Genomic DNA, 23,367 nt, shown 5'->3' with positions numbered 1-23,367 from the left:
CCCCAAAGCCTCCCAGGTGTTATCAATCCTTGATGTCTTCATTTCACCCTCTCAGCTCCTGTCTGGGTCCTCAGACCTCCTGGTCCCTTACTCAGCCTCTGCCTGAGCTCTTGAACATCCAGTCCCACACATGGGTCCAAGAACCTTCTCCAGGTTCTTGGACTCATGGCTCCAAACTCCCCTTCTCCAGGCCTACAGACCCCTCAGCTCCGGCTCTCAGCCCCCTCTGGGCTTGGGGACCTCCTAGGTCAGTTCAGTTCGGCTCCCTCTGGGCCCATGGACACTCTGGTCCATGTCTCTAAAATAGGCCTTTGAGCCTGCCCCAGTGGGGTTCAAGGCTAAACCCTGGTGCAACTAAATCAAAGCACCTGCATGCTTTAGCAGGCAGCCAAACTCTCTGTGGGCTTAACCTAAAATGAGAGCTCCCTACCTATAGACAGGATCCCCCCTCTGCTCCAGGTACCTTCCCTTGTCTCCAGATCTGAAGATTTTCTTATTCAGCTCCACTGTCAGTTCAGGAGTCCTGCTGCTCTGCTGTTAGGAGCTCCTCCCTTCATAGGTGCCAAGACCAGAGCCCCCAATTTGTTCAGGCTCTGGACTTGTATAGCTCAAGCCTGAGCCCTCTAATCAGGTGAGTCACTCATTAGTCCCCTTCACCATCTGCAAGTGGCCCCCCTGGCTACTTGCTCCCTTAAAGGAGCAGGCGTGTTCTAGTGCCCTGCTACAGTATCAGAATTCCAGGTATCCAGGCAACTTTGGAGTCATAACTCTGAAGTTCCAGGGGTAGACACTTAAAAAGAAGCTGAGCAAGATTTATTGTATCACAGTTCGGGACTTAGGTACCTGCATTCTGCCTAACTCCTACTTCAGGCACTTAATCCTCCATCATACCTAGGTGCAGACTGCATGATATTATCTGCAATCAAAATACAGCCTGCAAAGCTACTCTTTTATTTTGTCCGCACCAACCAAAATTCAAAGTAGTCATAAGCATTAGCTTGGCACTCAGAAACCATATATTTGACAGAATCATGTGAATCACAGACTATCTAGATAACAATCCCTCTGAATCTTTACAGGGTCATCTACTGTTCACACTGATGAAAGTTTTTAAGACAGGTCAAAGAAAACATTAGAAGCCTTGAGAGCAAGCAAAACCACAGTATAACATTGGGGAAAGGCAGAAAGGAGAACAAGGCTTTTAATTGTTTCTGAAATCTGAAACCTCCTGCTGTTTTTCTCCAGATATATAAATACACATCCAAAATTAAATGGGTATATTTGAATTGCAGTAAATAGTTAAGCTGGAAATTTAAAAAAAATTAGAAAGACCATTAAATACAGTGGATTGAATTGTGCCCTAAATAACAAGGTAAAACAAATGAATTCCAAACAGGAATTCAAACAGGATGAAAAGAGGATTGCTGAGTAGACTCCTAGGCTGCCAGTGCCTCACACTTTTCATATTTCCAACTACAAGTATTATACAGAAATGAGTATATTTTCTGCCATGAAAAGTGGACTGTTTCCAAATCCCTTGCTGTTAGCCTACCAGGTATTTCAAAAATAAAACTTCAGCAGCTTTCATTTTCTGATATCCCCCACAAGTATTGCTTTTAAGACTATTATTCTGTTTCTTACATTTCTGTAAGCTTTTAAAATGCCTATTTTGTTATGACTTTGCATAAGATCCAAAGTAGGCCAGGATTCCATTTTAATTCACTAAATGAGCCTGAAGTACAATTATAGAACAGTTCTTTGCATCCAATTCATAGTCCTCTTATACAGATGCTGTATTATGTAGATCATTTGTATTTGCTTAATCCTCTTATTCAAACTTATACTGAAGTATTTACAGCTAGTTAGAAATTCTTTTATCTCTATATTTGCATAATTATATGTTGGCCTTCACACAAGCCTAATCATGTCAAATATTGTTCCAAGGTGCATAAACCTAGATTTAGTGTCATATCATGCTGATTATGAAGAATGTTTGCACTTAAAAATCCATATGCTTTTTGTATATCTGCTAATAAACTACATGCAACTATATGCATAAATTATTGACATTGCATTTTATTAGAAACTATGCCAGAGCCAGGTGCAAGATGCACAAAAATAACATAATACTTTCCATATGACATTATTTTCAGAGGGAGATGATAGGTGCTACACTTTCTTGACACTGTAGTCCCAATTGTGGGTACCCTGCTTTTTTGAAAAATGGACTCTAAGTCTTTTGAAGGCTTGAGAGGATACCTACACTGCAGACCACAGCGTAGTGTAGAGATGTGCAAGACAAGAGCAAAGAAGCTAGCTCATTCACAAAAGAACTAAGATTAATTATCCCACATGTAACTCTCATTACATGGGGCTGTTATAATTATATGGCTTCTGATATATAAGATAGCTTGCTAATGGGTAGCTCAGGCATTTCTATACTACACTATGGTTTGCCCTATAGATGTATCTTTAGATTACTAAATTCATGTTGTTTACTGCTTATTATTATGGGTTGAGTTAAACCTGAGGGGAAGACATAACTCCCATTTTTCATTTAAATGAGTTGTAAGAAGCTATTAGCAGCCTTACAGAACCAGATACCTGAATCAATTACAAGCCTCCAACTAAAATATAAGAATATGTCACTGGTCAGGAAGAAAAAAAAAAAAGGCACAGATAAAGCTGCTCAGGAATTTGAACAACACAAATACAAGCTTATTTATTATTTTTTTTAGTAAAGATATGCATATGTACGTGAAAGAAAAGTATGAACACCACCACAAAGAAAAGAGAAAAAGCAACAAGGAAGTATCAAACACAGTAGTATTGGTCCTAAGAGCCTAAGAAAAAGCTAAGACTGAATGTTTTGGTTAATGCTGTCTAGGAGATGTATGATGTCAGGAGAGGGAAATCACTTCAAAACAATAATTTGAATTCTTCCAACATATCAATTGTGTGTGCACCCACCCCATTTCTTTTGTGTGCCCATGGAATCAGAATGCTTTGAGCAGCAGCATCTGCTGGGCCATGTCTGTGCTCTTCATCTCCCAAGTTTAAGGCAAAAAAGGACAGAGCAACCAACCATCCCTCTTCCTTTACCAATACAAAGAAGCTATTATACCAGGGGTAGACAGAATATGGCCCGTGGGCTAGATTCAGCCCACCAGTTGATACTACCTAGCATGCAGGGGGCAGCAGGAGTGCAAAACAGGTCCTGGGAATGCTGTTTTTAGGTCCTGGCCTCTGCTCCCAGGTGGCAGCTCTGGCCTCTGCTGGTGCTACGAGGGACATTGGGCAAAAGCAGCCCTGCTGCCTGCCCACATGGCTCCATGTAGCAGTTTGGGAAATGGAGTCTGCCCCACCCAGGGGCAGAACAATGCAGAGATCCATGGCCAGGCTCCATCCCCTGCCTTCCTAGCTGTCAATGTGGCCAGCAGGTACTGCCAACTCTTGCCTCAGTGGGCCAGGGCATACTAGAGCCACAGGCGGGTTTATGCTTCCCCTCCCATCGCTACTCTGATGCCAGCAGGGTAATGGCTAGAAAATGATATTTTAGAGATTTGCTTTAGGGAATTGGTTTGTATGTAAAGCATTTATTGTATTAGAACAATGGTGCAGAGGAACATTCCTGAGATTAGTTGCAAGGAAAAACTTCTTTATGGTCCGTGTGTCCAGAGTCTAGAACAGACTCCTGCCAGAGATGGTACAGTTACCTTTCCTGGAGATCTTCAAAAGATGACTGGATGCACACCTAACCGGGATAATCTGACCTCAGCAGCATTTCCTGCCTTAGGCTGGACCTGATGATCTCATGAGGTCCCTTCCAGCCCCTAACTTCTATGAATCTAGGGAACACCAAGGGTTAATTTGTTTCTAAAAGCATGTTTGTGACACAGTTTCCTACAAGGCAGACACCACATCTGAGGCCAATGGACAAGCGGGCATAAACAGGCTGGGAAAGTGAAGATATGTACCACACTGTTCCATACCGTGAGATAAGGTGGCTACATCACAATGATCAGCTGCAGAGCCCTGGGACTTCTTGCTTTGGCAGATAGACCAAATTAGGAGGCTGGGGAATGCCTAAATTAGGACACCAGTAAATGCCCAAATTAAGATGTGTGCATGGGATGGGTTTGGGAAACAAAGGAATATGCTGACAGAACAGAACATGGACAATATGGTGACCACAGAAAGACCACTCAATAATGCCTGGGAATGAAGAATCATCAGAGGAGAAAAGGGATACAAAAGGAGGAATTTTAGAGTAGCAAAGGGTCCCCAAGGGGCCACCATGGACAAAGGGCATACCACCAGACTGTCTCACCCACCCCACTGAGTGATGGGTGCGCCTTGGCCTTCAGCCTCCAGGTTGCTGACATGTGACATTCAAGAATGAACCACAGAGTGACGCTTATGTACTGGTCAGATGTACCTTTCCTCTGTGATAGCCCTATGACTGGCAAATATAAAATCAGAGAGTGGGGGATTTTGTTTGCCTTGCCTGCATTATTCTTATCTGCTATCACTGTATATAAATAAATGTGTCTATTATTGAATGGAAGAAGTTGTGGTTGGGGGGTTTGGGTCTTCCCAGAACAAGGTATCTTGTCGTGAGTGCGAGGCTTCAGTTGCTGATTCAATTCAGAGCAGATTCAGCCCAATTCAGCAGCTGAATCTCTGAATCCAAATCAAATAAGGAGACCCATTAATCTTTCTGAATTCTTTTCAGAGAGATAAAATAATTCGGCCACAGACACAGCTTTATATATATATATTATGTACCATGAAGGCTGAGATTGTGAAGCAGACAGAGCATCTCACGGGAGCAGGGCATGCTCCCGTGCTTAGTGGTGGACCTGGAAGTGGATCAGAAGTACTTCTGATCCACTATTGGGTCTGCCACAGAGCACATGGGAGACCCCCTCTGCCCCCCAACTTAGCAACTGGTACCTCCTGGGACTGAGGGAGCATCCGGGATCCGCCTGTGGCTGTTCGTTGAGCTTCACAGGTATAGGAGGTCCCAGGTCTGCTCAGCAGTGGACCCAGAAGTGGACCAGAAGTATTTCTGGTCCACTTCCAGGTCCACCACCAACTGCATGGGGGACCCCCACCATACTCCCATGGGATGCTCCATCTGCCCCACCATCTCAGTGTTCACGAGCCACACCTTGTACCTTGAGGTACATAGAAAAAACTTATAAAGCTGTGTCTATGGCTGAATTGCTGATTCTCTGAATCAAAACCAGATCTTCAGATTTGGCTGAATTGAATTGGGACAGTCATCCAAATCAGAGAATCGAATCACTGTCCCCCGAATCGAGCCAAATCTGAATCCAAAATGAATACTGCTCGCTTCACACACCCCTAGTAGCTGGGTCATGAATCTAGTGCCCACACAGGGAGTGTGTGTGTGCGCATGCATGTGCGTGTGCATGTATCCATGTGTGCCACCTTCAACAGCTCGTGAAAACTCATTAAGTAGCTCTCCAACCCAAATGCTTGCTCACCTCTGTTTTATACTCATTAGTAATATGGAAAGGAGAGCTGGCCACGAATCACATATCTCAAGAAATCCAGGCAATGTGCAGAAAATTAACTTCTTTTTCTTCTTTGAATGTTCAGCTGTATGCTTTTGTTTTTACTTCTGATGACTCAAAAGCACTTGATAGTTTCAGAGGAGGGTAGAAGCATACTCTACCAAAATGAGTGTAGATCAAGATGTTCATACTACAGATACATTTAGCAAAAGTAGGTGGGTCTACATACATATAAATTCCAATCTGAAAAAGCTGAAGAAGCCACCAGGTTTTGGGGTCTTTTTTTTGTGGAGGGAACTTTAACCTGAACTGAAGTTATCTAGCTTACAGTGCAGCTCAATACCCTCTACTACGTACCTAGGTAATTGTTGGGTTGACAGCCTAATCTTCAGATTAGCTAACAAATAATCTAGGGACTGTTCTACATGAATTTTAGGTGATATCTAAATTGTGCAGAATGACCTTCTGCTTTCTCTTCTGAAAAAAAAAACTTTGGAGAGGAAGTTAGAGTACAGTCTAAGTATAACTTTGCTTCTATGAAAATGTTATGTTGTAAACTAATGATAATAATTTGCAGTTCATACAAGTCTGTATAGCTGCCACAAAGGATGAGCTAAAGAACACTGTCATTTGTTTAAATCAAAGAGCCTCTGAAGACAGAATTGAAGAGACGAGGATGGGGGTAATTCTTAGACTGGAGGAAATTCCTACGGAAGTCTCTTGAGAAACTTGACCATTGAAGGGGGAAAGAAAAGTGTAGGGTCTTGAATCACAGTTTATTAGTAGAAGTAGGTACTAAATATACAGGAAACATGAGGCAGTCCACAAGCCTTCAGAGAGAATAAATATTCAAGGGCAAGGGAGCCAGAATTTACTAGGGATAGGCTGTAATAAAATGACATCACATAAAAATAATTCATTGGTCTGCACATACAGAACTAGTAGAATCTTTTCAATTTTGAGTCAGAATAGTCTCCACATCTTTGTAGCAGGTTTTTTTTTCCTCATAACCCAGACAATTTGCCTGCTGCAGGATGAAATTAAGCTAGGTCCAGAGAGGTATGTTCATATCATACCACGAGTAATGTTTAGAAGGAGACAAGAGGTATCTGGATGTTCACTTAGGCTTGAACTAAACCAATAACCAATGCAGAGACCTATTTGATCTTTCTTGAGACTGGCAGGATTAACTGCCTCAGGAAACATATACAAGAAATCAAGAGTCTATGGAATCTAAACAGCACCCACATGCTGGAATGATAGGCATGAAGCTCAAGAGCTGCAAAACTCATTGTCGTCAACAGCCCCTTGATACAAGGATAACCGTCTTCTGGTAAATAGGGAAGTCATTGTTAGGCCCACAGGTGACTAAGGAAGCCAATCCAAGATCTTCATATTTACTGGAGACGTGGCAAATGGTTCCAGAGGAAGGAGTAGATCCTAGTGATATCAGGTCACAGCTATTTTCCTGTCTCTCAGCCCAGAAGCTGTGTGCACTGGCTAGAGCCGGAGCCCTCCCAGGTATGAGGTTGGGAGTGCAGCATGCTGCCCAGGCAGAGTGCAGCAGTGAGAGCTGGGGGCCAAGTCGGATACAATTAATTGGTGGGCGCCCACCCGTGGACCAGACGCAATTGCCTGGGGGGCTGTAAGTGGACCATGGGCTGCATTTTGCCCAAACCTGCATTAAGGCGATGTGATAAACTCTGGCACAGTTTGCCCTGGAATTTATCACAGCACCTTAATGGCATGTGTAGATGCTCAGACTGCTACAGTTGAGGGTACATGTGCAGATGTTGTGCCCAGGACTGCAGCAGTGAGTCAGGGTATCTTTATTACTAGACAGCTGCAGGAGAAGTGCCATGAGCAAAACTGAGATCTTTACACGACCTTCATTGACCTGACTATGGCTTTTAATTCAATCAAGAGAGAGGCCCAGTGGAAGCACCTGATGAGATTTGGATGCTGTAAAACTACCTGGGTTTATCAAAAGTTAGAATTATAAAAGGTAGGGTCATCATTTTTTATTTTAACTGACATATGAAGATGTTTAGTTTATTTATACATGGAAAGGGGTGCAAGCTTCCTTCTGGAGAAGAGCAAACTCCCAAAACTGAGAAGAAACCATTTCTCTTAATCAAAGTTTAGGAAAGGACAGTACTTATTGGTGTAATAAAATCCTAAGAGAAAGGTCACTGAATAAAGAAGAGGTAAGTATGACGATAAAGAGTAAAAGGTCCTTAAACTGCACAGAGTATTTTCTCTGTATTATTTCTATCAACTGTTAGTTGGTAAAAGTACTGTTTTGATATACTGCTTCCTGAAATAATGCAAATGGTCCCCAACAGGGAATCTTAGATTGAGTGCTAATATAATGTCCATAAAACAGACTGCTTTAAAGAGGTAACTGTCTATTAATAGTGATCATTGTTATAGGTCTCCTGTGAATGCTTTTTTCCTTCAGAGAATTTAGATGCCCTTCAATATGACTGGCCAAATGAAGTAAAAGTTATTAATGATGACATAAGCTCCTCTTGAGTTGATGAGCATATACATCCAACCCCCGAGTCCCCCAAAACACAAATTCAATCATCAGGACACCAAAAACGCCATAAGCATATGAAATGTCCCAGCATTTTTTGAGATGAAAACGTTGCTTTTGTCACAATGAAGATTTTCAAGAGAGTTCTGGACTGCTGCGGCTAGTTAAGAGGACTGGCACCATGCTGCAGCATTCTGATTGGTGACAGTAGCATTTCTAGCTACCGTCAGTGAAGATCTAGCTGTTCCTTTACAACTGATTGTTTGAAGACCTGCCTAGACTCCATTGAGACCTTATCTAAAAAATCTGATGTTCTGCACTAACTGAAATAGGGAGATGAGAGAGCCTGACAGTAGCTATCTGAAATTGTAAGGTGGCAGAAGAGCAGCTTTTCCTGTCATATTGTCCAGCTTCTTGTCTTCTGAGGTTGATTTTAATAGCTGGAGCCTTGTCCTTTCTTTAGGTGCAGTAACAGTTAAAGAAACAGATAAAGGATCTGAAAACTAACACTCAAATAGAGGGATGCTCAATCCTCGGCCTGCAGACCAGATCCAGCCAATGGGGCTGTGTCATCTGGCCTGCTGGGCTTCTGATGGGTCTGAAAATTTGGCAATGGGGCAGTGATGGCAGTATTAATTGCTGCACCTCTGCTGCCAAATTTCTAGACCTGGGAAGAGCTCTGCAAGCCAAAGAGCAATACTCTGCATGTTAGATTGGGCATGCAGGGCTCCAATAGTTCATAACACGGTCTGGGTGCAGAATCATGCCCAATTTAGACATGCTGGGCCAGGGGTGACATCGGGCCTGATCCAGGCAAATGGGACCCAACCCTGCACACTGACCCCACAAGAGAGATGGTCTATGGACTGGCCCTCTGACATTCATCTGGCTCATGGGGCAGAAAGGTTGAGCACTACTGCTTAAATCCCAAACAAGAAACATTTATTTTTAATTTTAAGATACAGAAGTTGGAAGCTGCTATAGAAGCTAAGCAAGTTATACTTCCTTTTTGGCATACTATAAATCTAACAGGAAGATGCATGTAAATAAAAAAAAAAAACCTCAAGCAAATTATGTCCTTTCTTTGGAATAATCTGGATCTGGAACACCAATAGTCTGCCATTCTGCAAAGCAGGCTCTGAGAGGAAATGTTGAGTGTACAAGCAACAGTACACAACTTTTTCAAGGTGGTGATGGTGATGATGATGATGATGAAATGTAGATATCAATGATTTCACCAGGTTTGTGCTGGGCATCTCCTCAACAGCTAGAGGTGGTGAAATATCAGTTACTAATTTTGAGTACTACTGACGACTCCTTCAGGAATGCAATTTAGTTTCTGATACAGCAGAAAAAGTGGTTCCTGATATAGCCACCTCTTTGCAAAAGGGTCTCCACTACTCTGCTGATGAAGGCCAGGAACATAGTTTGTAGAAGTAAAATGTCAGCCACCAAGGATGGGAATCCTAAGCAGGAGATCCTAGAATCTCTTCCCTAGACTCTTTACTACTATTACCCCTCTTTCTGGAGGATCTGGCTGAAACACATTGATCATAAAAGAGATCATTTCACAGGGCAGTCTGCCTCTCTAAGAGGGAAGAGTCAGCCCTGTTCAGAGAACCCCATTACAGGCCACTTAGATAGGCAGGGAGTGTCCTACTAGGATCTTTAGAAAGTTCCCACAAGAGTATGTAGGAGAGGAGAAAGCAAGTTGTGAACACAACAGCTTGCTTCAAGAAGGGGCCAAACTGCTGGACTGGGGCCAGACCCAAAAGGTGTTTCTCTTCTAGTGTCTGGGACAGACAGAAGGGCTTTCTTCTGGTTGCTTGCTTGTTGTTTAAAGACTGTGTTTTATTGACGAGGACTGACTGAGGAGCTCCTCAGGGAGCAAAGCCCACTTGTAGTACCAGCAGGAGAGTGAATAACGTTTGGATTCTGAGGCAGAGCAGGAAAAAAAGACTTTCTCCCCTAAAAGAGAAGCTGACCTCTTAGAGGTCTCCAGGTGGTCTCTAGATGCTGGTGTCAAAGAAACAGGACTGAAACAGTCAAATCCCTGGATAGTGTAAGTGTTGGCAGCAATGTTGGCAGCATAATAAATATTGTAATAGATGTTGCCAATACAGTTTGAACCAAAAACATTTGGATGGTTATATCAAGGTTGCAGACAAATAGTAGGAGAATTATAAAATTTCACTCAAAGATATGTCAGAACATGTGGCCTAACCCATAAAGGGGTGCATTCAGAGAGATTAGAAAATGACAAACGGATGATCTGTTCTACGAACCATGATAATCACCATTGTAATATGTTGATCGCTGTGACTCAGTATGGCTTATGTTAGAAAATTACTATGAGAGGTACAGCATTTATATCCATCTATACACAGAGACATGCTAGCTTTCATTTTGAGTTCACATTTTTATACGAAAAGTAGAGATGCTGTTTCATACAATAGAAGAATGAGCAAGCCAAACCTGGGAGACTGATCTGCAAAAATGAAAGAATTGATCTATTTTTATTGCATGCACTAAATGTTGAATGATAGCCCTATAGATCTGATTCTATTCTTTTGAGGTTCTCTACATACATTTCTAAATTCCAATATTGTATAATTTTGTATTTAAAATTAAAACTGTAACGCATATCCCCCTTTATCTTTTGGAGATCTGTGTTTCCAGTAATCACACTATTTAACCCACCCCGAAATCTGGTACTTTTCCCGTAGGAAGGAATGGGATACTGTCAACACATGACTGTAAATTAACTTATCAACTAGGATTTGTATTTGTGATCTTCCTCTAAGGTCTGTTATCGCTCACAAAAAAGCAGATAGAATAATACGTTTATAAAATCAAATAGAAGTGATGCATTATCTACTGTATGTCAGGTTTCCTCAGTTTCTTTTACATGCATAGGAAAGCTGAAATCCATAAAAAAAAAAATCCATTCTATAACTGCAGTTACAGTTAATATTGCAATATTGTGTATAATATTCTATGCTGTAGTTTGGAGTAAAATGAGCAATAGATTGGAACCCCTATAACAAATGGATTAGAACTCCATAAAATATCTTTATATCCCTTTACAATCCATATTTTCATTGTTTTCTTTTAATCAGATGGTTAGCTCTAGACACTAGGGAAGTATGAAAAAATATCTTTTTTCTATACCTATTTGTCATCTTGTTTGATGGGAAATGTTATAGAGAAACTATATATTGTTAATACCTTGCTGCTTGTGGGGATCATAAATCTGAAGTCCAAAAAGAGGTGGTCTTTCACTTCTTAATAGTGTTACATTCCTGGTCTCTAGATCCAACTGGAAAATAGAGCCATTCATATAATCTGTCCAGAAAATATAATTTCCATGATGTGACAGGCCAAAAGGGTGATTCAGTTCCTTTCCACTGTAGACTACCTGCAATTAACGGAAAGTATCGATCAGAAACTAAATGACTATCGAAACAGTTTAAGAGGTTCACATCCCAGAGATGGAGAGAAAAGAGAGAAGGCGCATACAAGAACAACTTTGTCAATACATATAAAGATTTAATTCAATAAAATCAAGGTATTAAATAGTAAGATGTTAAAAACCATTTGACATGCTAGTATCAAATAGTTCTTTTCACACAATTTGAAGAACACTTTGTAAAAGGCATGGTGATACATATCAATCCTGTTTTGTCTCGAGGTACCTCTGTGGGTATATCTACACTCCTCTAAGATGAGCCTGAACTTGAAGAAAGAAGCCCACACCGACTCACTCCAACTCTACTTGCACTCGTTGTATAGCAATCTTTTCTGGCCACTTCTTGGAGCATGACAAAGGATGCCTCACACCAATGTTTTTTTTCCATAAATGGTGCAGGAAGAGCAGGAGTAAATGGTACGACTTGTTTCTTAGTAGCAGTCTGCCGTGAAGGAGTTGTAAATATATCTCCTGTTGCCTTGTATGCTAGTAATAGGCATTGGATATTATAGGCTGCATTCCACAAAAATGTTCCAAGACTGATTTTTGCTTGTAAGACACTACTGAATATTTCTAGTATCAGTATATGTAAACACAAATCCCACATATTGCAGGAGTTGCGTGGGATCTGTTTCTCTCACACCTGAGTGAAATTTGGTATGCTTGTTTCTTTCAGAAGCAAAATATAGATAGTTCAAAACAAGGTTACTTAGTTTGCCAACTTTTATCCTCCCACATTCAGTTTTTTCCCCCTATTAACATCTAACTACTAAGTCTGCAGTCAATACTCTCAGTATTGTTAAACTGAACTGAATGACTGCAGCGAGAAAGACTATTTAATGGTGTCCAAAAATAAGGGCAGCTTTCAAATAAAATCCAGTGATTTTTCTTCATTCCTTAGATGCATACTTGTCACTTGTTTCGTTACTGGGGCTGTGGGTAAAAACAATACTTTAAGCCCTATCTCCATTAAGTGACTCTACAAGTGCCAGTCTCAGGAATTGCTTAATGGTAGTTGTAGCCTCTCGCACACCCACAACTGCATGGTAAGGAGGGGTGCTTATAAGCAATGGATCTATGTGTGTAGCCATGTTGGTCTGAGAAAAAGAGATACACAAGGTTCTTGGGTCACAAGCAATATCTTTTATTACATCAGCTAAAGAGTAGCAAAAAAATTCTGTTCTTTGCAAGCTTTCCGGCATGTGGTGTAATAAAATGTATCACCTCTGACCCAAGAGCTTTGTGCATCTCTTTTTCTCAGACCAACATGGCTACAACCTAGATCTCTGAAACATGGAAGGTATCGTATTTTAGCCGTTTGGAAAAGTAAATTTCATTGCGAACCAAGAAAGAAGGATTTTTCACCTCCTTGTCTGCCTCTCACATTGGACACCTCCAGGGATGAATCTGCACATCATAGAGCAACACTCTCACAAAAGGACCCTGAGATACCCAGGGGGAAAAACTTCCACCCTCTACCTCCCCAGTGCAAAACAGAGTTTCTTTTCCACCTAGAAGGACTCTTACAATCTTTGAATTCTCCTCAGCCTGAAGAAGGATGTATGTGCCCTAAAGCTTGGAAAGAAAGGATTTTTTTGTTGCTATTCAGTTGGTGTAATAAAACATATCCATCTCACCCAAGAGCTTTGTGTATAAGCAATGGATGCTTTTCTGCAGCAAAGTTTGGCAAATTAAAAACAAAAAAACCCCTAAACTTGTCATTTACTTTTGTCCTTCTGCTGAAAATTCAAATGCCAAAAACAAACCAAAAAAATCTCAAACCCCAAATATTTCCATTTGGAAAATTTGTTTTCAGCGTGCCTCCTGGGAATTGTAATTTGAATGACTCAAGCCCTCAGTCCCCCTCTACCAGTTCCTTTCTTTTCTGATTTCCTTCTCCCAGAGTGCCCCTCTTAGAGAAGGGAGATGAAGCCCATGGTGCATCATGGGAAATCAAATGCATCCAAGCAGCTTGCCCCCTGGAGAAAAATGGTGAGATGAGACAAACAACTCTCAGGAGATATCACAGCAGTGATTCAAAACAAACTACTCTGGCAGGTGTTCAGCTTTTCAACACCTACTACAACAATCTCCCCCCTACACCCACCCCTCAAAAAAATTCAGTAAAGAGCAGTTTCAACAGAAAATAGTCTTCCAGCTCTAATGACGGACCGAGGATGTCACTGTTTACTATTTACACACAAAACCTCTTATTAAAACATCTTGTTTCTCATACCACCAAAATCTTTGAATGCAGCCAAGATACTCTGCAAAGTAAGACCCAAATGGGGATATATTTCTTTGCATTCATCAAACATTGAGGGAAGGAGGGAGCAATTCAGTCGTGAGTAAAATATGTAGCAGCTCAAAGCTAGTGCAAGGAATGCCGGCTGCAGAGCTCCTCTGCCCTTCACAAGTCTGCTACAATTCAAGGATCTCTGGCCATGGCACTTCCTTCCCCCCACATATCTATTCCCAATGCTGGCACAAACAATGGGGCTGAAGAAGAGGGCAAATCATAAAAGGGAATCCTCACCTGCACTGGTAAATCAATTTGCCATCCTCTTTGTGCCACTGGAGGAGCACAAATAGGACAGAAATGAAAGAGATAGGCTAGCACAAACATTTTAAAAGACAGACTAAAAGATGCAAATTAAGCAATACAAGGTTGTGAGGAAAGAAATTACAGGAAAGCAGCCCGGTGAAGACAGTCTTCATGTCAGCTGTAATTTATGTTGTTTGCCAGCAAGCGAGACAGCTACGGTCGAGTATGAAAGAGAAGTCATAATATCTATGACTGTTTAGACCTCGTGGCACTACCCTTCAGCTCAATGGGAGAAAATGGCTTGTGCCTGTTATTTCACCACACAGTCTGTACTAATAACCTCAGGGGAAATACCTGGTCCAATTTTATAGGGTGGATTTCATTTTCCAAACTCAGTGTTTTGACATGGGTGTTGTGCCCTTGAACTCTAAGCTATTGCGCTACTTCTAGCAGCTTCTGTAATAACAAAGCAACCGTTGTATCTCTCAATTTGTATCTAGCTATTGAACCTGACGCACCCAATTAGCAAGATCCCTCATCTATTAACGAGCTGTGTTAAGTGCGTGTCTGCTGCATGTTACAAAAGAGACTGAAACAGGAACACTTATATTCCACGGGAAGCCTATGTACCAAATGAGCCAAATGAAAGGCTTCCTCTGGCAGAGCCAAAATAACAGTGTTAAATTTGTTGTTACTGGAAGGCTGCACTATATGGCTGGGTGACTCAAGCCCAGCATAATTCACTGCCACATGGGAGGGAAAGAAGGACTGTTAAAACAAACCTTTGTATCACTGCTTCTGAACCTAAGAAGAAAATTTCAGGCCAGAACATGGTCTCCTGTAGGAGAGTGCCAACCACATTTCAGTGCTGCTGCTGCTGGGCACCCCACAGGATATACTTATAAAGCCACAGACGGAAGAAATAAAAAAGCTGGAAAAATATTTTTAACATAATGTTATATGGTTCAGTGAAAGGGGAAGCCTGTGGGCAAAACAGCATCAATTTTCTTTTACCTTTCTATCAGTTCCATTCAAAAATATTCTTTCAATGTGATCGTAATAGGCATCACACCAGTACAACACATTGGTATGATAGTCCAGAGTTAAACCATTTGGCCATAGCATCTTTGATGTCACAAAAATCTGCCGGTTGTAGCCATCCATCCATGCCTTCTCAATTCTTCCCACGCTGTCATCTATTTCATCTTCCTCCCAGTCTGTCCAATACATCCAGCTATAAAAGCATAAATAGGACCATTAAGATATCATTTGAATCACCTGATTTATATTGTACAAGACCTTCAACAAAAGTTTGTAACTGAACATAATGATTCTCATTTGACTGAGTCTTTTGCATGAATATTTCTTTCTAGTGTTGCTTTTAAATGAAAAGCTGCAATTACAGCAAGAGAAAAAGTCCCTTTGGTTCTGTGTCATTTCAGCACTGTTCAATACACACAAAATTAATCAATTATGTGATTAAAAAGTGGGTTGACTGACATGAGAAGTCAGAGTACTATTAATGAGCTGCTCCAGACTTTATTTAATCTCATCTGACTTATGAATTTTTTTAAGACCAGCAATTGGGTTGACTTTGTTCCAAGGAGCAGACTTGTATTGGTATTGTTTGACCAAGTCTAATTTGTCTTCCTGATGCAAATTGTCTGCCTCTTCTTTTATTGCAGCTTAATACCACTGAAAAACCCACACAGGATGATTTAACTACACACAAGTTTAATAACTGCAGGTTAAGTGACCTTGAAACTCTGAATACCATTTCAATACCATTTCAAAGCCTCAAACTTACATAAAATACTATTATGATTTGCTTCCCCTTAAAACACTTTTTTTCAGAAACAGGAAGAAACAGTAGGCGTTTTAGCAAAGATATATTCAAAGCCTTTAAGTCTCCAACATTTATTCTTTGAATGCTAAAAAAATCTGTCAGTAAGGTTTGTTTAAAAAGTCTCTCATTATATTTCCTATCCTCACTTATAGTATTTGAGAAATCTAAGTTTCATTTTTCACCTGAGTTTTCTCTATCCCTTTCATATGATACTAGGGACTTTTGTGATTTCTTTTAACTGCAAATACATTGTTCTGATAGTAGTATCACAAATGTATGCATTAATACTGTAGCATCTTTATTTTTTTTCAAACAACCTTTTTTAATATATATTTTGCTTTAGAACATGGGACAAACTGAGCATGCCCTTCCAATTTCTTTACTCTGCAAGCTGTCAAACAGTGCACTGTGGGTCTGCACTGGCAAGGAGTTGAGTCCTAATTTAGCAAAGCGTGGTATTGAAATAATTGGCTGTAATCAGAGGAGCAGCTTTGACTTCAATGAGAAGAGAAAGAGTATGTACAATGCATCTGGTACAAGGCAAGGCAAGGTGGCACTTGACAGTATAGGATTATAGGAAAGTAGGACTGGTAGGAACTTCACTAGACTGTCTGTCTCAGGGGAGCAGGTGGGGAATGGTTAACCTGCCTTCCCAACCCCCTTCACTGCTACTGTTCTTCTCTGGGCTGAGCCTGCCCCAGAGAACAGGGGTGGTGGCAGTAGCTAGGAAGGCAGGTTAGCCTTCCTTGCCTGCCCTCCCAGGACAGACAGTGTGGACAGCCACTGATAGAGAAGGTATGGGCGGGGTACATACCTCCCCTGACAGGGCCATCCCTGCCACCAATGCCAGAGGCGGTGGCTTCTGTGGGTGCTCACCAGACCTGTTCCTCCCTCTGATGCAGCTGCCAGCTTTTGCAGGTGCTCATCAGCCCCATCCCTGTCTCTGCCGCCACCACCACCACTCCTGGCTTCTGCAGGTGCCTCCCCAGACTCAAGAGGCACCAGTCACTCATGGGAAGGATTGACAGAGAGACCAACCTAGGCCAGGGTTGGAGGAGAAGTTTGTGGGATATTCACACTGATGTGTAGCCTAGAGTGGCTAGACATTAGTGTAACACAAGATGGGTAATACAGATGAAAGATAAACCCAGGCTGGAGTGGCATATCTTTAAGCTGCCTAAAGAGTGCTTAAAACGAACTTTGCATGTTAATAACCCTAGTTCTTTCAGCCTTCCAGCATAAATCATACATCCCAAGCCTCTTAACATTTTGTTGCTTTCTGATGGACTGTCCAATCTGGCCTCATCGTTCTCAATGTGTAAGGCCTAAAACTGGCCACAGTGCTCCAGGTGAGGCCTCACCAATATTGAATGGAGCAGAAGAATCACTTCCCTTGATTTGCAAGTAACACTCCTGTTAATATAACCCAGGATGCTTTTGATTTTTTGTCTCCCCGTCCCCACGAATGAGCACTGTTGACTCATATTCAGCTTCTGGTCTACCATTTCCCCCAGGGCCTTCTCTGCAGTACTGCAGCTTAGTCAGTCAGTCCCCAGTCTGTACTTGTACATGCAATTATTCTATACCAAATGCAGGATTTTGCACTTGTCCTTGTTGAATTTCACTTGGTTGATTGTGGACCACTTTTCCAGTCTATCCAAATAATTTCAGATCCAAACCCTCCCCTTAAAAGTGTTTGCAACTCAATTTAACTTGGTATCATCCACAAATTTGATAAGCATGCACTCAATCCCATTATCTGAATCACTAATGAAGACATTTAACAATACGGGACACAGGACAGACCCCTTTGTCTAATACAGTAGATTCCTGCCTACTAAAGCTTATACATTTCTGAACAAGGTAGTCTATAAAGACACTTGCACATATGATGAAAATTGCCTATTTTTGTGGTTTAATTGTGTCACGTGTGGGGGTTTTTTACAATGTAAATCAGTTTGTTACGTTGCAAACTAAACCACATCCAGATGTGGTTCAGTTTACAATGTAACTATTTGTAATGTTGCACCCTTTTGACAGCTGAAGGCAGAAGCAGTGAGAGTCCTGATCCTCTTTTTTTTTCCCCGCAGAGCCTACCTGTGTCTCCCGTGGCCAGGGTGAAAGCTGCTGGTGGGCTGAGTGGCCCCTGTACTGTGAGGAGGTTTTAGTCCTTCCCTCCCAGGAGGTGATGCCCTGTAGGGCCAGCCAGGCAGGCTGCTAGCAGGCCAGATGCTGCCCCAGATCAGGCTCAGGGAACAGTTGGATCGGGCTGGGTGGCAGCACCAAGCCACTAGTCACCTGCCTGGGTGGCCCCAGGGGGTTCTGTCACCATGGATGGAAGGACTGTACCCTCCCCCCACAGCTAAGGGCCTGCCAGCAGCTCACCCCCCAAACCATGGGAGAGATGGGCATGCTTTGTAAAAAACTAAAATAAAATAAAGACCAGGCCCATGGTTACTTTTTTTTTCTGGGACAGCCTGTCTGTACAAGCTGCTGGCGGGCTCCTCACCATAACAATGACAGTAGCCCCTGAATTAAAATGGTGGGTTTTTAATCGTTGCAATTAAAAACCTATCAATTCAATTTGTTGGCTTAGAAATGGTATTTAATGGTTTGCTTTTTGGGGAATTGGCTTATAGGTATAGATATATATATTAGAACAGTTTAAGATGGGAAACAGGGGTTAATTGATTTCTAAAAAGCTTGGGCCTCACACACAGAGCTTCTCACAGCTTTGGAGGCAGACAGGCTGTCTAACACAACGAGGCCAACAAGAACACATAGTTTGGAAAAATAGCATGGGAACCGAGGGAGTACATATTATACTTCCCGTAACATGAGATAAAAGTTGCACCAGCTGCAAGGCCCCAAAGCAGTGGGCCCTGAGGCGTGATTTTGGGAAAACAGACCAAATTAGGGAAAGGCCTGGAAAGACCAAATTAGTATATGTGCATGCAATAAGCTACATGGACTATGACAACCACAGAGACAACCAACCAGAGATAGCCATGAATGAAGAGTCATCGGGAGGGAAGAAGAATACAAAAACAGAGACTCGAGAATAAGGGGTCCCTCCCTTTGTCTTGTCCCTCCCCATCCTTCTCCCTGAGATGGGTCCCCATCCCCAAGGAAGGGTCTCTGAGGCCACCATGGAGAAACAGCTTGTGACCAGCCTATCTCATTCACCCCACTGGAGAGCAGGGTATGGGCCTCAGCATCCCACCTCCAGACTGCTGGACATCTGAAGACAGCTTCAGAGTGAAGCCTGCATCCTGGCCAGATGTACTTTGACTATGATGACAGCCCTAAGATTTGGCAGATATAGACAACTGCTTAATTGTTTGTATTAACTATTTTCTGTTATCACTGCGTATCGAAAATTTGCCGAGTATTGAATGGAAAGGCTATGGTTAGTCTGAGGGTGGGTGGATGGGTGGGTCCTCCCTCCCTCCCTCCTCCCCCGCTGGAACAAGGCCTCTAAATCCAGAGCCAACACAATTTAGGTTTCTAAACCCCTGTCACATGTACAAGCTCCCTAAGGTGCCAACCTACCCTGCCTTGTGGCTGACTTCAGACTAGGATAGCTAACTATCTCTTCTACTACTATATTTGGCACTATTACCATTATTTATTAAGTACCATTGCTTGGCACTTCCCATTGTCCACCCTTGATTTCAGTTGCTTGTAAGTATGCCAAACTAACCATTTGGGATACATTTTTTTATGCCAAAGACTGTTGCCAAACTGAACATAAATTATGACTGAACATAAATGGTAAAAAAAGGCATAATATTTCAGGTCTTTCCAAAATGAGAATCAGGAAAAATACAGTGTTTTGTCTATTCTAAAAAATTCTGAAGACCTTTCCTTTGACCTCATCTGATGTTCTTACATATTTGCGCGTGGACTTGGAATTTGGCAGAATGATTGTTTCAGTCAGAAATTTGTTGTATGCCATTCTTGTGAAAAACTGTCCAAATCTGAATAAGATTTACACCTTTAAAACTGGTTTTCATACATGCTCTGCCTAGAGTATAGTACCTAAAGTCTCTGAAGACTCTCCATCTTCACCAAATGTGTACCAGCTCAGAGTCAAAAAAGGATTTTCCCCCAAATTCTAGCTCTAGGCAAAACATAGCATGTCCAGGAGGGGTGGACCCAATGATCTCATGAGGTCCCCTACAGCCCTAAATTTGTGTGCATCTGTGTGAGTCTGTATGGGTCTTGGCAGAAGAAGAGAGAGCAGGAGTCTGTCGGTCTTGTGCTGTCAATGCCCCCTGCTCAGCCCTGGAACATAGAGAAGAAAGTTGCCTGATCCAAAAGCAGAGGAGACTGGAAAGAGACCTAACAAGGCGATGAGGCAGGAGACAGCAAACTGAGACAAAGAACTCGCAGAGGGACTGGAAGTGACTGGACAAGAGGAGCAGGAGTGGAATCTGGGCAGAAACAAGAATGAGAGACTGGCGGCCAGTAAATGACGACTCTTTTGTAAATGACAGTCTTAATTACATGATCACGTAATCTTTCTCCCACAAGAGGCACCCCTGCCTCAGTCGGTGCACAGAATGGACCATGCTCTCTATTGGTATTAACTTCCTTCTGACTATTCAAAGCACAGCTCCATGCTTTATTCATTTCATATTTTACAAGAAATAATAATCTCCTCATGGAATGGTCTATGGAACTCATCACTACAGCATCTGTTTGATTAATAAGCAATTTATTTTCCTGAAGTTTGTAAAATGAGGTAGCATTATTATCCCAAAGGTAAAGATGGGGAACTGAGTTTAGGTGAAAAGTAACCATTGCTTACTGATCATGAGAAACCAGGAATATGAGTTTTCAGAGCACTTAGCATTATATAGCACTTCATGTCTTTGGACTTTGATTTCAGTTGAGAGGACTCAAGACTACCAGGTCTCCACAAAATCAGCATAGTCTAATTAGCAAGAAGCTTTGTGTAACATGTTGCTTAGCTTCATATAGGAACCCTGTGGCAGAGGCAGGGATACAATCCAGTTTATCAAGTCAGCCTTAAACATATCTATGAGCTCCATCCTTTATATTTCTGCTTTATATGACCTTGTTCACTGTACACCTTCCTACCACTGTGACCAATGGAGCAGGAGAGCCACAAAAAGCTTCCTTTAGTATACAACCTAGATGCGCTGGGTTCTTCCTGTGTAATGAATGAAGAACCTTGCAGGAAAAAATACCATGTGCTATATAATTAAAAATGGTAACATAAGATAAATGCAGAAGGGGCAAATTAAGATTGTAAAGGCAGCCTGATGTCTGGCATTTCTGAGTACTTGAGTTTCTAACCTTGCTAATTATCTTTTAATGTAGAGAATATATGTATGTACATAACCACATTTGTTATACAGTTATTGGGAGAAAAAAAAACAAACTGTGCAATTCCCCTGTGTGGTAGCCATTAGAAAACGCTGGTATTTGGTAGCACTTTTTGAACAAATGTAAGAGAATTAGCATATGTTTATGCTTCTCTAGATTTCTGCAAAGCACATCCTGGAATTAATGAGACTGAAATATCACAAGCATCTATCAGGGAATCCTAGGAACTACTCCATGGTATTTGGACCTTAAGTTTATAAGACTATGATTCCAAGTACATTAGAAAAAATATATTAACTGTGCTTTGTGAATGTCAGTGATGTAAGGATACAGTTGGCTTGTGTGTGCCTCTCTGGCCGCATCCAGACGTGTGGACATTTGGTTCCCCAGGGACTTCTAGCAGTGGCACACCTTGTGCTGCCACTAGTTGTTCCCGTGGAACACCCATGTCACATGCATGCTGGCGTGTGCCAAGTTACCCCTGGTCAGGTAGGGGAGGCTGGGGCAGCACTGGGCTGGCCCCAGCAGCCTTACCTGGGGTCCTGGAGGCCTCCTGGGGTTGCAGCAATGGCAATCCTGCCACGTGGAGCCTGGCTGGCCACAGAGCGTGGTTCCAGCCAGCCAGGCTCTGCCTTCAGGCAGCGCACTCTCATCGCTGGCACAGCTCTACTTTTTCTCCCCATGGTTTTTTCTGACCCCCGAATGTCCAGCACGGAGAAAATCAGACTGTGCGGTATGTGGCACTGCAGCAGTGTCTACAGTGCCACATACTGCACGGCTGTGCTTGTCTGGATGAGGCCTTTGACTTCAACGCTGGTTTCTGACATTAATGTTCCATGGGATTCACTGAACTTCACCAGTGTAACAGGGCAGTCTGGCCCTTTCAGAGGGGGCTGGCAGCCTGCAGCAGCGGCCCAGGTGAGGCAGTTAGCTGCCCATGGAGAAGGCAGCTGAAAACCCGAGAGAGAGAGCGAGCAGGGAGCTGGAGTTAGGGGGAAAAAACAGTCCACAAGCACGAGACAGACTGAAATCCAGACAAGCTTGAAACTAGGAAGGGGCCAAAGCAAAAAAGGTCTGTCTTATGGCCCTTTTGATGGGTTATAAGCTTTGGTTTGCCAGTGTGTTTGTTTTCTGATTAAGGACTGTGTTTTCATTTTTAAAGGACTGGCAAAAGAGCTCCCTTGTGGCAGAGGGAGGCAGAGAAAAGGCAGCAGGCTCACTAATCCACTTACAACCTATCTGTGGGCAGAGTTAAGTCAATAATTGGTGGCACCGTAAGAAACTAAATATCCAACGAGGTTATAAAATGTTTCTTTTAAAGAGTCTTTTCATCATGAAACCAAACTGCCCTATTCATCTTTATACCTTAAATGATGCTTAGGGCTACTGGTACATAGGAGTGCCTATATAACCTTGTAGATGTCTGAATGTCAGATGTTGTAGGGGACAGTGGCCAGACACAGATCTTTCTGTTTACACCCAGCTGAAACACCCTTGTCCTTAGCATCCCCACACTGCCACTGAGAGAAGCAGGATACTGATTTCCATGGCTCTGCAATCTGACCCAGTGTTTTGTTTCTTACATTCGTATGGTCAGCAGTTTTATTCTATATAGTCATGTGCATTGGTATTTTCATTTTTATACTTTTTAGTAAGAAAAAAAAAAGGATGGAAAAAAATCACCATTTGCTCGGGAATCCTTTGAAAAATGGCAGTAGCAAGCATTCTTTTTTTTTTTCTACCTCTTCCAGTTCACAGTTGAAAAGGAAGAGGTTTAGTGCTTTATAATTTAATGTTAAGATCAAAACTAAATTTGGATGCCTAAGGCTTATAAACTGTATTATAAATCTGACTGGAACCATATTAAGTTTGATTATAGAATCAGTGAGACCTGTGTATATCTGCTGCCTAGGATTCAAGCAAACAACTGGGTCGATGTGCTACTTTCTCTACTGAAAGACAAAATAAATCAATATAGTTTGCAGTCATTTGCATGACTTGTTAAAAGGCAATTACTTTTTAACTTTTTGCATTCCTTGTTCTAGTTATCTCCTGTCATATGCTAAACCA

At 42.0% G+C, this 23,367-nt stretch overlaps 1 protein-coding gene across 1 annotated transcript in view; it reads right to left on the bottom strand.

Moving 5' to 3' along the window:
* LRP1B (LDL receptor related protein 1B) overlaps positions 1-23,367 on the bottom strand; it is a 1,602,836-nt gene that overhangs the window by 690,745 nt on the left and 888,724 nt on the right. The window contains exons 13-14 of the mRNA XM_090045827.1: positions 15,111-15,330; positions 11,311-11,500 (exon numbers count right to left, since the gene is read on the bottom strand). Coding sequence (XP_089901953.1) covers positions 11,311-11,500; positions 15,111-15,330 — 410 coding nt within the window. The remainder of the gene's footprint in view (positions 1-11,310; positions 11,501-15,110; positions 15,331-23,367) is intronic.

Source organism: Crocodylus siamensis, chromosome 4, assembly GCF_052110815.1.
Source record: "Crocodylus siamensis isolate JL-2025a chromosome 4, ASM5211081v1, whole genome shotgun sequence".
Classification (NCBI taxonomy): Eukaryota; Metazoa; Chordata; order Crocodylia; family Crocodylidae; genus Crocodylus; species Crocodylus siamensis.
The sequence above is the reverse complement of the archived record's forward strand: the minus strand, read 5'-3'. Positions and strand labels throughout refer to the sequence as shown.